General features: G+C 41.6%; 1 protein-coding gene across 3 annotated transcripts in view; it reads right to left on the minus strand.

Annotated features, from left to right (window-relative positions):
• Nucleotides 1–14,284, minus strand: part of SARM1 (sterile alpha and TIR motif containing 1) — a 48,665-nt gene that overhangs the window by 27,078 nt on the left and 7,303 nt on the right. For all 3 annotated transcript variants that reach the window (XM_073616603.1, XM_073616602.1, XM_073616601.1), the window contains exon 3: nt 1,668–2,286. In XM_073616603.1, the coding sequence (XP_073472704.1) occupies nt 1,668–2,286 (619 nt within the window). The remainder of the gene's footprint in view (nt 1–1,667; nt 2,287–14,284) is intronic.

Raw genomic sequence — 14,284 nt, forward strand, 5'->3', positions numbered from 1 at the left:
TTAAGTCATTTCACTTGATTACAGGCCACCTTTATTAGTGTCTTTTATAACAACTGTCAGAATTGCCTTAAACGGTAGCAAGCAATCAGATTAAGGGCCTGTGTTAATGGATGTGTGCTTGCTAAAGGCAAGTCTATGGGAATGCAAAACCTGCTTCAAGTGGGCAAACGTAGAGCAGCTGTAGGTCAAATGCACCTGTTAATCGATTTTTCATGATTTCAAGAGCCTCTTAAGCTGATGTCAAACTGATGCCATTGAAACAAGGCCTAAGCCCATCAACAAAGGTCCTTAAACTTCCATTCCCCAATGATGAATGTGTGTACTGCTCTATACAAAACATTGCTGACTCCTTGTACGGTTTGTGTAGTAAACTGAAACTTTATGACAGCTTGGGTGCCTAATTAGCCAATATCCAGTGCTGTAATTTTAGAGGTAGATGAGTGAGTGACATGCTCTCCAAATACCTAGATTTACCAGGCAGGGAGGGAATAAGGCTACATTCACACCAGCGTTTAGGCTAGCTAGTGCAAATAATAGAGCCGCTGGCTCTGTTAACCATAATGTCATTATAGTGAATGGGGCCAGCGGGCGCCCCTAGCCTCTGAGGGCCGCAGTAGGAACGTCCACTACAATTTGCACCAGTCTTAATTGCTGGTGTGAATGTAGCCTTCAGGTAGGGTGGTGTGTGCTGCTGGGGAAGGCAGCAGTTAAAAACTCTGTACAAGCAAAACAAGTTCAACTATGTACTTTACAAATGTGCTTTCTATTTCAGTTACTTTTATTTTTATTAAAAAAAAAATGTCAATCTTGGGGGGGAGGGCAGGTAGCTGTCAGTTTTTCCATATCTGCATAACAAATGTATGACTACAGTATACATGACAGAACATGGCATAGGAATATATGCATGCATGTGCAAAGGTCATTCCCTGGTATGCGATTATAGTGTGCAGGGTCCCATCACATCCTTCAGACAGAACCAGCACACCTCCAACCAATAGCACTTCCATACAGGACACTGGCCTGTCCAATATGTAGCACAAAACTGCTAAGGCAGAAAAAGTCAGTGTCCAGTCAAGTCAATGACCTCTCTATAATCGTCTTTCCCATTATTAGGAAGGAGGTTCAGTATAAATAAACAGCACATAAAACATAGCTCCCAACTGTCCCTGATTTCGAGGGACTGTCCCTGATTTGGAGCAATGTCCCTCTGTCCCTCATTCCACCTCATTTGTCCATCATTTTGCTCTGATCTATATAGTTGTATATAAAATGCACTTTTTATCTTTCAAAAAGTATTTCCCAGTGCTAAACCTTTCATCCAAATTCTAAATTGCTGCATTTGTAAATTTTAAAAGCCAATATAAAGGAATAGTAGTGGTAAAAAAAAACACTTGTGGATTTAATTAACCTTTTTTTTTTGGTTAATTCTCCTTTAAGGGGGTGTGGCAGGGGGCGTGCCCTATGCCAACATACGTTTGGTAGTAGGTGTCCCTCATTCCCATTTCAAAATGTTGGGAGGTATGCATAAAAGGTGCTAAAAATGTATTGGAGATATACTAGCACTAATGCATTTTGTTCCATAAATGTTGGTTTAGCATTGAGCATTGTGTGAAATAAAAGCTGGTAATGGATCAATGGCCAGTAGTAAAGACAACATGTCATTTCACCTTTGTATTCTTGTGTTCAGACTTGATGGCAGCTTCTACACACAAGTAGAAAGCAGCAATACACTGAGCTTCTATCCGTGAACTGTCCAGCAGTGGCACAAGACGTTGTAGGTCACCAGCTGTCCTTCCTTGCGTGTTATCACTGTTGTTCAAAAGAGAACGGGCATATTCCTGAGGGTCTAAAGAAGAGATAAAGGGTTCAACCAGTGCCAGTGTGCCCGATTTTTCCACTTCCTTTTCAATTTCTTTGTTAGTTGCCAATACGGTAATTGCAAGGCAAGCATGAAATCGGATCTGGTCATCTTCTTTGGAAAAGACTAATGGAAACAACCACTCAGCTGTTCTTTTCTCAATCATCAGGCGCTGATTGGAAGGTCCGCCGTACATGGCACAGTATGCCAGGGCCATAGCACAATGCCTCAGAACGATTGGGTCTGTCCAGCGGCACCAGAAAAGAATTGAGTCAAGACCACCATCGCATATCAGCTGTTTGCAGGTCTCTTCAGAGTGTTTGAACATATGCTCCAGGACACCTGAGAGCCTCCTAGCAAGTCTTGGGTCATCTCTTTCTTTTGCAAGGTTTAGGATCACTCCCAGGCCTACACGAGCAACTCGATCCCTGTAGATAAATAGAAAATTATGAGAGAACATCACAGATACAAACAGTGCAGATAGGTTAATTATATTATGTTCACCCAATAAATAGATATTAGCTAGTCTATTCAAATGCATTATACAAACATTGTAGATCCACTCTGCTTACTCACTATTAGAAAACTTGGTTTTAAAATAGAGAATAATATTCAATGACGGTTAAAGCGGTGTTCCAGCCGCAATTTTTTTCTTTTAAGTCAGCAGCTACAAACACTGTAGCTGCTGACTTTTAATAAGAACACTTACCTGTCCAGGGAGCCCACGATGTCGCCCCCCCGAGGCCGATCCGTCCATTTTCATCGGGTGCCGGCGCTGCCATCTTAACAAAGGGAAACAGGCAGTGGAGCCTTGCGGCTTCACTGCCCGTTTCCTACTACACATGCGCGAGTTGCGCGGCGCTTTGTGAATGGCCCTGTTGTTTTCTGGGACACACACATGTCCCAGAAGACAACGGGGCAGCTCACAGAAGAGGAAAAAGCACCGCGGAATAGGAAGAGACAGATTAGGAAGACTGCCTAGCAACAGGGGTTTCTGGTAAGTAATAAAAATATTTTTTTTTACATTTTTTTAATATTTTTTTTGAGAATGTTAATGTAATTTTTTATTTTAGGGTGGACCTCCGCTTTAAAGGATATATGCAATTTTAAAGCACACTGGCTATTGTAATATATCCAGGGATAGTAAATAATCTTGTAAAGTTAAAGTGGTTGTAAGCGATCACCTTGTAAAACATATTCAGTTTAAAATAGAAATATAAGGCAAAAATTTTTGTATAGTTATAAAAAAACATTATAAATACCTTTTTTCCCTTTTTTATAAGTGATCACATTCCCTCTGTTCTCAGCTGCATAAGAGCTAGGGGGAGGAGACCCAGCAGCACACTGAGCTTCCCAGTGAATGGCTGTGCAGCGGGGGCGTGTCAGGACAAGTCTGGTCATTGGAGGAGAGTACACTGAGTTCCCAGCATGGCTAGAGAACTGACCACGGTGCGTTCTCCTGCTTAGTGTGGTCAGCTTTTAATAGGAAAGCAGAGGGACTGGCAGGAACACCAGAGATATCACATAAAAGAAGCAATACAAAGAGAACAGGATACTTTCTCATACATATACATGGTACAGCAGGCACATATCAGGGATATGAAGTGTTGGGGTAACAAATGCTTTAAGCTACTACCGTCTGTTCTTTCTTATGCCTTGAGAGTTGCCATCTCAGATTCAGGCTAGAGTAAACATTGTTCTGTTTACATCAGCTGTTTGATTCCGTGGACTCACAGCCAGGAACTCTAAATGACTATTTTCATGTTATAATGCAGCCATGCAATCATTTGAGATCTCAAACTGTTACAAGCAGACAGGTCGTGTATTCATTTAGCTAAAATTTAAAAAAGCATATGTCTCCAGATCAGGACTGAGAAAAACAGAGTTTCTTGGAATCTTCTAGACGTGTATTCTGCTTTCCAAAACTGGCTGCCTGGAATCACACAGGGTGGGGTACTGGCTGGGCTTAGCAAAACAGGGGCCGTGTGCTTCTAGGGCAGTGATGGCGAACCTTGGAACCCCAGATGTTTTGGAACAACACTTCCCATTATGCTCATGCACTCTGCAGTGTAGAAAACATCTGGGGTACCAAGGTTCGCAATCACTGTTCTAGGGGGCTTGAGATTCCCACTCCATAATATCAATGCATTACAACATATACCAAAAAGACTCCCCAAGTATGGGGAAAGAAGTGGACTTTACTGGTACCAAGGGAAGACACAAATTTAAAATACAGGCAACTTTATTTACAAAATGTTAAGAAAATAATGCTAAAATTGAGGAATAGCATGTTACCCCATTCTAAAATTACATCTTCCATCATATAAAGTATTGTACATTGTTTATAAAAATCTTCATAATAAGCATATTGATGGGTCAATATTGATTAATGAAGAAATTGTATAATCAATTTACAATACATTATGTGATGGAAGATGTAATTGTATAATGGGGTAACATGTTATTTCCCAATTTTAGCATTGTTTACTTAACATTTTGTAAATAAAGTTACCTGTATTTTAAAGTTGTGTCTTCCTTTGGTACCAGTAAACTCCTCTTCTTTCCCCATACTTGGGGACTCTTTTTGATATATATACACTATATTACCAAAAGTATTGTTACACCTGCCTTTACACGCACATGAATTTTAATGGCATCCCAGTCTTAGTCCGTGGGTTCAATATTGAGTTGGCTCACCCTTTCCAGCTATAACAGCTTCAACTCTTCTGGGAAGGCTGTCCACAAGGCTTAGGAGTGTGTCTATGGGAATGTTTGACCAGAAGTGCATTTGTGAGGTCAGCCACTGATGTTGGATGAGAAGACTTGACTCGCAGTCTCTGCTCTAATTCATCCCAAAGGTGTTCTGTCCAGTTGAGGTCAGGACTCTGTGCAGGCCAGTCAAGTTCCTCCACCCCATACTCGCTCATCCATGTCTTTATGGACCTTGCTTTGTTGGACCAGGAAGGGGCCATCCCCAAACTCTTCCCACAAAGTTAGGAACGTGAAATCATCCAAAATGTCTTGGAATGCTGACACCGTAAGAGTTCCCTTCCATGGAACTAAGGGGCCAAGCCCAACCCCTGAAAAACAACCCCACACCATAATCCCCCCTCCACCAAATGATTTGGACCAGTGCACAAAGCAAGGTCCATAAAGACATGGATGAGTAAGTTTGGGGTGAAGGAACTTGACTGGACTGCACAGAGTCCTGACCTCAACCCAATAGAAGACCTTTGGAATGAATTACAGCGGAGACTGCAAGCCAGGCCTTCTCGTCCAACATCAGTGCCTGACCTTACAAATGCGCTTCGAACATTTCCATAGACACACTCCTAAACCTTGTGGACAGCCTTCCCAGGAGAGTTGAAGTTGTTATAGCTGCAAAGGGTGGGCCAACTCAATATTGAATCCTATGGACTTATGCCCTGTACACACGGTCGGATTTTCCGACGGAAAGAGAGCAGGCTATAAAATTTTCCGACAACAAAATCCGTTGTCGGAAATTCCGATTGTGTGTACACAAATCCGACGGACAAAGTGCCATGCATGCTCAGAATAAATAAAGAGATGAAAGCTATTGGCCACTGCCCCGTTTATAGTCCCGACGTACGTGTTTTACGTCACCGCGTTTAGAACGATCGGATTTTCCGACAACTTTGTGTGACCGTGTGTATGCAAGACAAGTTTGAGCCAACATCCGTCGGAAAAAATCCTAGGATTTTGTTGTTGGATTTTGTTGTCGGAATGTCCGAACAAAGTCCGACCGTGTGTATGGGGCATAAGACTGGGATGCCATTAAAGTTTATTAAAGGCAGGTGTCCCAATACTTTTGGTAAAATAGTGTATGTGAGATGTGGTACTCATTTAGGCAGCAATCATTTCTAATCGCGTTATAGAAATAGTGTGAAATAAAAGTGAAGAGGTAAAAAGATCCAAACATTTAAACCCACTACACTTTTTTTTTACAGCATGCCACAATGTACAGCTGGTTTGCATCTCTGCATTGTGATGCAGTAATGCAGATCTATTGTGGTGCATTGAGGATTGGGGTGCCATTCAAAATGAATGGTACCCAAACACACTGTGCCGTGTTTCAAGGGTGGCTGTGTGCTATATTAACACATGGTAAACTGTGCGTATTTCAGGTCTATCTGCATCACCCATACCAGTTCCATTTCAGAGTGAAATAGAAACTGGTGACAGTTATGTGCCTAATTCAGACTTCTATCACACAGATGGCAGTAAAAACAGGTGGCTGAACCACGTTTCTACCACCTCCTGGCCACCCACCTAAAGGATAAATAACACTCAGGGGGCGCTGTTCATATGCCGTGGCCACAGCACAAAGCAAATTTAACGCAATATGCAAAGTTGACTGGCAACACCACCTGTCAAACTCAATAATCTAAATGACAAAGTCATTTAGATTATTAGGGTCGCACTGCCACCACATTCTAAACACTTGGCTCATGGTTGCAATGCATTAGCCCCAGGGCTTTTTTTCTCAGACAATAAGTGCAGGAACGCCCCCTTTCCGAGTCACCCCTTTTCTCCGCCCTGATAAGGTTGGAAATAATGGAGTAGAGTTCTACTTAAGTTGTTTGCCATTTTTTCTGTATAATGTGTGCGTGTCAGTTGTAAGACGTAGCTTAAGTTTTTCCAGATGTGTAAGTCTAGCGTCATGTATGTTGAAATTATACTGCTTGTTACCTTATATGGAAATTTGCTCAAACTGATGCTTCTGTAACCAGTCTATAAAAAGCCCCAATAAAGAGCCGACAGGTTCAGTTGACAGTACGGGACCTTTAAGGCTCGGATCTGATATACAGAAACCTATATTCTGTGTCTTACTTCTTTGAGAGCTAATTTGACAAAGCAATATAAACTAGAAGCAGTTAAGTTGAAAACTGCACCTAACAGCCCCTACCCACCTCCCAGTACCATCCCTTTTAGACAATATAGAACCAAGTATCATTTTGAGGTGCTAAGTAATTTGTATTGAATTTGGTAATGATATCAAGAAAAGCAGTAAAATAGATTCCCTGCAGCCAGCAACAATAGATCCCCCTAACAACAATGGACCAACCACAACAAAATTTTCCCGCCAGCAACAATAGACTCCCGCCAGCATCAACAGATCTCCGCACAGCCAGCATTAATAGTCTGTCTGGCTGCCATCAACAATAGACCCCTCCCCCAACAGTAGATCTCTTTCAGCAACAACTGACCCCCCCAGCAACATAAGACCCCCCCCCCCAGCAACAATTGGGCCTGATGTAAGGGTGAACTTTCTGCTGGTAACCTGGCAGACAACTTACATGCCTCTCTCTGCCCGTCCAGTGAATACAGAACAAGAGCAGAGTCTGCATATACTGTAAGGGCAGATTGTTCTTAACTGACAAATAGACTTGCTCCCCCTTGTTAACTAGTTGCATGATCTGCACTATTTTCTCACTTTAGAAAAGGATTTATGACTGCACCACTCTGTGTTAAATTGATACTAAACACACACTGTTTAATTGACATTGTTCCTTCTTTTTCTGTATGTGGACGATGGCAATGTAAGTGCTTATAGTCCTCTGCTGCTGATTTTGATGTTAAAAAAAAAAACAGCCTTTAGGATACAGCATAAAAATAATCAATAATATCAATAAACTGTTATAAATTGGCAATAACATTGTGTGGGCAGATTTCTGCCAGTCACAGGCTGTGTCATTGTTGGATTGTCAGTACAATTGAAAGCATAGGAGGGTGTGTAAAAAGCACACACACAAATGACCTGCTGTAAAGTTCTATACAAATGACCTGCAAGTTCTACCCAGATGATAAATACAGTGATAATGTTGATAAGAGAAAAAAAATTATCCTTCCATTACTTCTAAAATAAGCCTGTTGGTAAAAGATATGTTGTAGCCCAGCAGCACTTTTGGAATATATACTTTCACTGTTGAGGAGGAAGCGAGTCTGTCTGTCTGAAGGCCCAGTACACACTGTACTTTTCAACATGCTCTATCCCAGGATACAATAACAAATCAATACTGCAGGTTATGCAATAATAAACCATGGTTACATATCCTGAGCTCTATCCACTTAGCTTTTAGTACAAAAAAGGTTCTTCAAGTTACTTAGATATTAATTAGGTGATTGTCATGTTCAGGTATGATTATTTATTGTAAAATGCTTTTTAATTTAAAAAAAGCCTAAAGCCTTGTACACATGGGCCGAACGTCCGGCTTCTGTCGAAGGGGCATGCCAGAAAAACATCTGCCAATCGTCTGAAATCGGTATTAAGTCCAAAACCAACTCTCCCAAAGTTCAAAAATACGCTATGTACAGAGATTAGTGTTCAAGAGTGTGCTATGTAGACAGTGCAGGGTTCAGGATTGTGCTACATACAGAGTGCAGAGTTCAGGAGTATGCGATGCACAATGTGCAGGGTTCAGGAGTGTGCTACATACAGAGTGCAGAGTTCAGGAGTATGCTATGCACAATGTGCAGGGTTCAGGAGTGTGCTACATACAGAGTGCAGAGTTCAGGAGTATGCTATGCACAATGTGCAGGGTTCAGGAGTGTGCTACATACAGAGTGCAGAGTTTAGGAGTGCGTTACACATAGAGCACAGAGTTCAGGAGTGCATTACATACAGAGTGCAGAGTTCAAGGCGTGTGCTATATACAGAGTGAAGAGTTCAGGAGTGTGCTATGTGCAGAGTGCAGAGTTCAGGATTGCAAAGATCAGAAGTACAGAGTTCAGGAGCACGCTACGAACAGAGTGCAGAGTCAAGGAGCACACTACATACAGAGTACAGCATTCAGAAGTGTGCTACGTACAGGGTGCAGAGTTCTGGAGTGCAAAAATCAGGAATTCAGAGTTCAGGAATGCGCTATGTACAGAGTGCAGAGTTCAGGAGTGCGCTACATTCAAAGTGCAAAGTTTAGGAGTATGCTATGTACAGAGTCCAGGGTTCCGAAGTGTGATACGTACAGAGTGCAGAATTCAGGAGCGCTAAAAAGAGTGAATGATCAAAACAGTAATTATCTGTAAACTACAACACACAACACCATAAGTGATAACAATTAATAAACAGTCCATAAAATGCACGTCAGCGTAGATTCTTGTGATGAACACCTCTCGAAGACAGTGCACCTCCACCACGTAAAATGCATGTTTACCAAAAAGCAAGCTCTATGAGCCTGCAGATAAATACCAAGCCAGGGCCTCTGTCCAGAGGGGTGATGAATATCCATATCTCAAAACGGAATGGGCAGAAATACGAATCCAGGAAATATACTGCAGCCAATCCGGTTCCCCTGATGAAGTCACGTGGATGACGTAACGCGTAGGGAGTGGCCGGAAGTGGATATAGAGCAAATAATGGAAGTGACGTAAGAACGGCGAGCAAATGCCACACTGTTACAATTTTATGATTTTTACCTTATTACTGATATAAGAGTCCAATATATTAGGTTTAATAAAACTAGCTGATTATTCTGACATACTACACTATTGGAGGTCTTCCCCCCCCCCCCCCTTCTGGGAGTGTGATACTATTACGAAGATGCGTAGACCTGGATACGGAACATCCATATAGGTTCAACATATGTCGGGACGGAGGACCCCCTGGTGGCAGCTGTCGGAATAGCAGAAAAGATCTTTTAATAGAGATACATGCTGACGATCCAAGGAGTTGAGGTGAGAGTTCTGTGAGCTCGTTTTCTGGATTGTACATATTTCTTACCCATAAGGATTTGCAGACAACCTAGCATATTTATGAGAACATTTTGAAAAAAAACATTAACTAGAAAGATGCCTGATTAGAAGAGGATTTTTAACACTGCATGGACTTCTCTATTATTATTAATATATATTTATACTTTATTCCGAGTGTCTCAGATTATTTCCTTAATTTGTTTTTATTGATATAATTTATTTATTACTTTTGTTTGGACTTTAGAATACTTTTATCACTGTTGCGCGAGATTATTATTGATTTCATAAACATTATACCCCCCTGTTGCATTTGGCAGGCAGTATCACAACCAAACATGACCATGCCACAACTGCCCTGCAACCTTATATAATGCACAGGGTTGCAGCACAGTGATACAACATTTATAGGGTTCAAGCAGGCAGTGAGGAGATTACATATCACCTATCAAACACCTCTGAAAATTGACCCACCGTCGACCGCTTTTTAGAGAGGCAGCAAAGTCTGCCACACATCTAACTTAGCTTTAGTATTTCTTCATAGTCCTGGTGGTAAGTAAAAGCTGCAGCTGCCAATTGCAGCCATCCATTTAGGTCCATAAATGTGGTGTTAAGGGTCTGAGGGGTGTACTGAAGGGGCTAAAAAAAGTTTTTATGATGAAAACACACCCTTAAAGTAATGTTTAACCCTAATTCTTAATAACTTTCAGCAGCTGATTTATTCACTTAGTGAGTATTGTAATAATTGCCTATGTAGCGCTTACCCCCGAAGGGGCGGCTGATTCATTATTATATCCATAATTCACGTTTACCACCTGACCCATCGCAGCCCATACAATCAGAAACAGTCCATATTGCATTTTTCTCTTGCTTTTATTTAGGTAATATGAACTGGGATAGGAGAAGGGTTTTTTTGAGATGCTCTTTTGTTGCTTTGTAATCTTTTCTTTGCCTCTCATGCAAAGACCTAGAATCATTGTGGATAATAGGAAATCACTCTATGTGATTTCTTCTTCAGGGAAGATGGAAGTAGATTTGATAGAGAATAATTGATAAAGAGTCACTCTGAATAACTTCTTCATCTGCAGAACTTTTCAAGAACAGTCTGTATCTCTATATGTGTACTAGTAGCTTTACCGCCACCTCTTTACCACTACTTTCCATCTGCATGGTACTCCCAAGTTGAGCCAAAGAAAAGTCACTCTGAATAACTCCTCCCGCTTGACTGATTGGAATCCCGGGGCATTGTTGAACCCAATGTCACAGGCCATCACCACCTGTCTCACTGACTTGCGTACCAACATCCCTCAGCCTCTGGTAGTACCCTTCCCTTGGGCTTTCACTCACGTGATCAATAGTCCATGTACCACTCATAAACGATCGATCGCCCAGTTTCCTTCCGCTTAGTTGCTACTTCTTCTGCAATGATTCTTTCAACCCTTTCCTCCTTTCTGGCAGGCTCCCTTCCCCACAGGGGCGGCCAACAACACCAGCGACTACATGCTGTACAGTGTCATCTACTCCTCTACGGGTACCGGTTCTCCACCGTCCTTGCAGGGGGGGGCTCCGTTGGCTCCCCGGAGGGGGAACCTTTCCCCTCCGGGAACCAGGCTGGGCTTCTCTCCAAACTCGACCTCCTGACTCACCATGTGACCCGGCTTTTTATATGAGTCCCGCCTCCTGCCAAACAAATTAATGATTGGCCAGAACTCGCATACAAACTACCTGTCACTCAGATCCCAAATAAACAAACAGGCCTGCTATATGGTACAAGCCTGCCTTAATTTACCTGAAATTGTAAGCTAACAAAAAGGTCACCTACATAAAAGTAGGTGCACGCTACACCTATGTTTCAGTTTAAAGGGTTACTAAACCCACAACAGTAAAATCAGTCTATATATGCAGTAAAGCATGCTTGTTATACTCACTGTGGAACCTAAGGGGTTAATCCTCTGCATTGTGTAAAAAGACTGTTTGATCCAGACTTCTCTGATCCTCCCCTTCTTCCACTGTTCCCAATTTATCTCCTGATAGAACAGAGCCTTGGGCGCACTCTGCACATGCTCAGTTTGGTGTGTATTGCTAGAGAGTTTTGTTTTTTTCTTAGGAGATCAGCACAGGGCCAATCAGCACTGTCCAGACAGAGGGTCAGGGGTCCTGCAGCCCCATAGGACAATCAGGGGAGAACGAAAACTCCTCCTACAAGCTTTAACCAGATACTGATAGAAGTCACAAGACTGTTATATACTGCTGATGAGAAAGATATTTAGCAGTTTATATTTACTAAAATAATTGCATTTCCATGTTCTGTATAGTGTGGGAGACCAGATATAGTGAATGCAGGGTCCTGGGTTTAGTAACACTTTAAGTACTGCCATGATTGCTGCTTCAAGTTTCCTGATTCAGGGTGGTCCCTTACTCTTGTAGCATCCTAGAGTCACCCTTGCATGCAGGGACTAAAGTTGTGTCTTATGTTAACTGTTCCAAATGCATCAATATTTTGATCTAACAAGGTATTACAATAACAAGAATATTGTTGCACAGAAAGAAATTATGGGTTGTTCGAGACTGGATGCATTTATTGCATAGGAGATCAAATGTGTTTTGGAACCTTGTAATAGAGGTGTATTTGTTAACGAATGTAACAGGAGCATGCATAGGCAAAATGTATTATCAAACCCACTCTTTCACTAAAGGCCCGTACACACGGTCAGAAAATCTGAAGATAAATGATCTGCCGATTTTCTGATAGTTAGTATGCTGATTTTGACAGCAGATTACCAATTTTCGGCAGACAAAAACTGGATGTGCAGGCTTGAAAATTTTTGTCTGATGTGACCACAACGTCACATTAAGTACGGATTTCTGCCAAAAAATCTGAAGAGCAAGGCTAGGCATGCTCAGAAATGAAAGAACACAAAAAAACAAAACAAATTCAACACCTTACGTCACTTCTGACGTTGAATTCCGTCATCCGAAAATTTTCTGATGGTTAATACCCTCTTCACTTTCGATTGGAGACTAGCATCAAACGAAAAACTGATGAAAATTCATCCAATAATCTGACCGTGTGTACAAAGCTTAAGATGTACTGATTATCTTGCCTTACCTAAAGACAAACCTGACTTTAGCGGTGGCTTGGGAGTCAGGAACTTTAGTGAGGACAAGTTGCTGCCAAAGTCCCAAACAAATGAACAGCTAATAGGTTATTTAACCCAGCAGTATCTCTTCAATTCTGAAATATCAGTTTTGGGTTAACTCGGTGTTAAAAAAAAAAATTGCAAAAAATATGATTCATTTACCAGCAATGGTGTGTGTGTAATATCACTCTTAAAAAAATAGTTTAGCACTGAATACATAAATCCTAAGAATCGTCTTTGGGAAACTGAAGAAACCTCTAAAGCACTAACAGAGTACATTAACCTCTATTCAAGTGAATGGAAATTACAGCAATGTAGTACCCTGAGCTTGTCTGAAATTATGCCCTGTTCAGTAATGTCTGCTTGAGAAGCACGCTGAAATTGTTTTTGACCACATTTAGGAAAGTGCTAAGATATTGGCCATTTGAAGATTGAGTATAGCATAGAAATGACTGTAAAACAAACTAGGCTCAGATTCAAACCTCAAAGCATCCACATACATGAGCCAATCCAGCTAGTTAAAATTAAGGCTGTATACAGTAGACACGAGGCAAAGCCTGAATAATCAAGCTGTTTGTGATCTCAGCTCTATCAGGATTGGTCATCTTTGTGTGTTCATAACTATAGATTTCCACGGAAAAGGGAGGAATTGTTAGCGTGGGTTATAGAGAATGTTACTGTGAGGGATAGGACCTTAGTCGTGGCCTTAAGCTGGCCATACAGTGCCTTGAAAAAGTATTCACACCCACTTCCACATTTTGTCATATTACAACCAAAAATGTATATGTATTTTATTGGGATTTTATGTGATAGACCAGGGGTAGGCAACCTCGGCCCTCCAGCTGCGGTGAAACTACAAGTCCCATGAGACATTGCAAGACCTTGACAATCACAGGCATGACTCCTAGAGGCAGAGGCATGATGGGATTTGTAGTTTCAAAACAGCTGGAGTGCCTACTCCTGTGATAGACCAACACAAAGTGGCACATAATTGTGAAGTGGAAGGAAAATGATAAATGGGTTTCAAATATTTTTTACAAATAAAGATCTAAAAAGTGTGGCGTGAATTTGTATTCACCCCCCTTTACCTTTTGGTATCCCTAACTTAAATCTAGTGGAACCAATTGCATTCAGAAGTCACCTAATTAGTAAATAGAGTCCACCTGTATGTAATTTAATCTCAGTATAAATACAGCTATTCTAGGAAGCCCTCAGAGGTTTGTTAGAGAACCTTGGTGCACAAACAGCATCATGAAGGCAAAGGAACACACCAGACAGGTCAGGTAACATCTCACAGAGCACTGTTCAATCCATCATCCGAAAATGGAAAGAGTATGGCACAACTGCAAACCTACCAAGACATGGCCGTCCACCTAAACTGACAGGCCAGGCAAGAAGAGCATTAATCAGAGAAGCAGCCATGAGGCCCATGGTAACTCTGGAAGAGCTGCAGAGATCCACAGTTCAGGTGGGAGAATCTGTCCACAGGACAACTATTAGTCGTGTACTCCACAAATTTGGCTTTTAAGGAAGAGTGGCAAGAAGAAAGCCATTGTTAAAAGAAAGACATAAGAAGTCC

The sequence above is a fragment of the Aquarana catesbeiana genome, linkage group LG02 (assembly GCF_042186555.1).
Source record: "Aquarana catesbeiana isolate 2022-GZ linkage group LG02, ASM4218655v1, whole genome shotgun sequence".
NCBI classification, from domain to species: domain Eukaryota; kingdom Metazoa; phylum Chordata; class Amphibia; order Anura; family Ranidae; genus Aquarana; species Aquarana catesbeiana.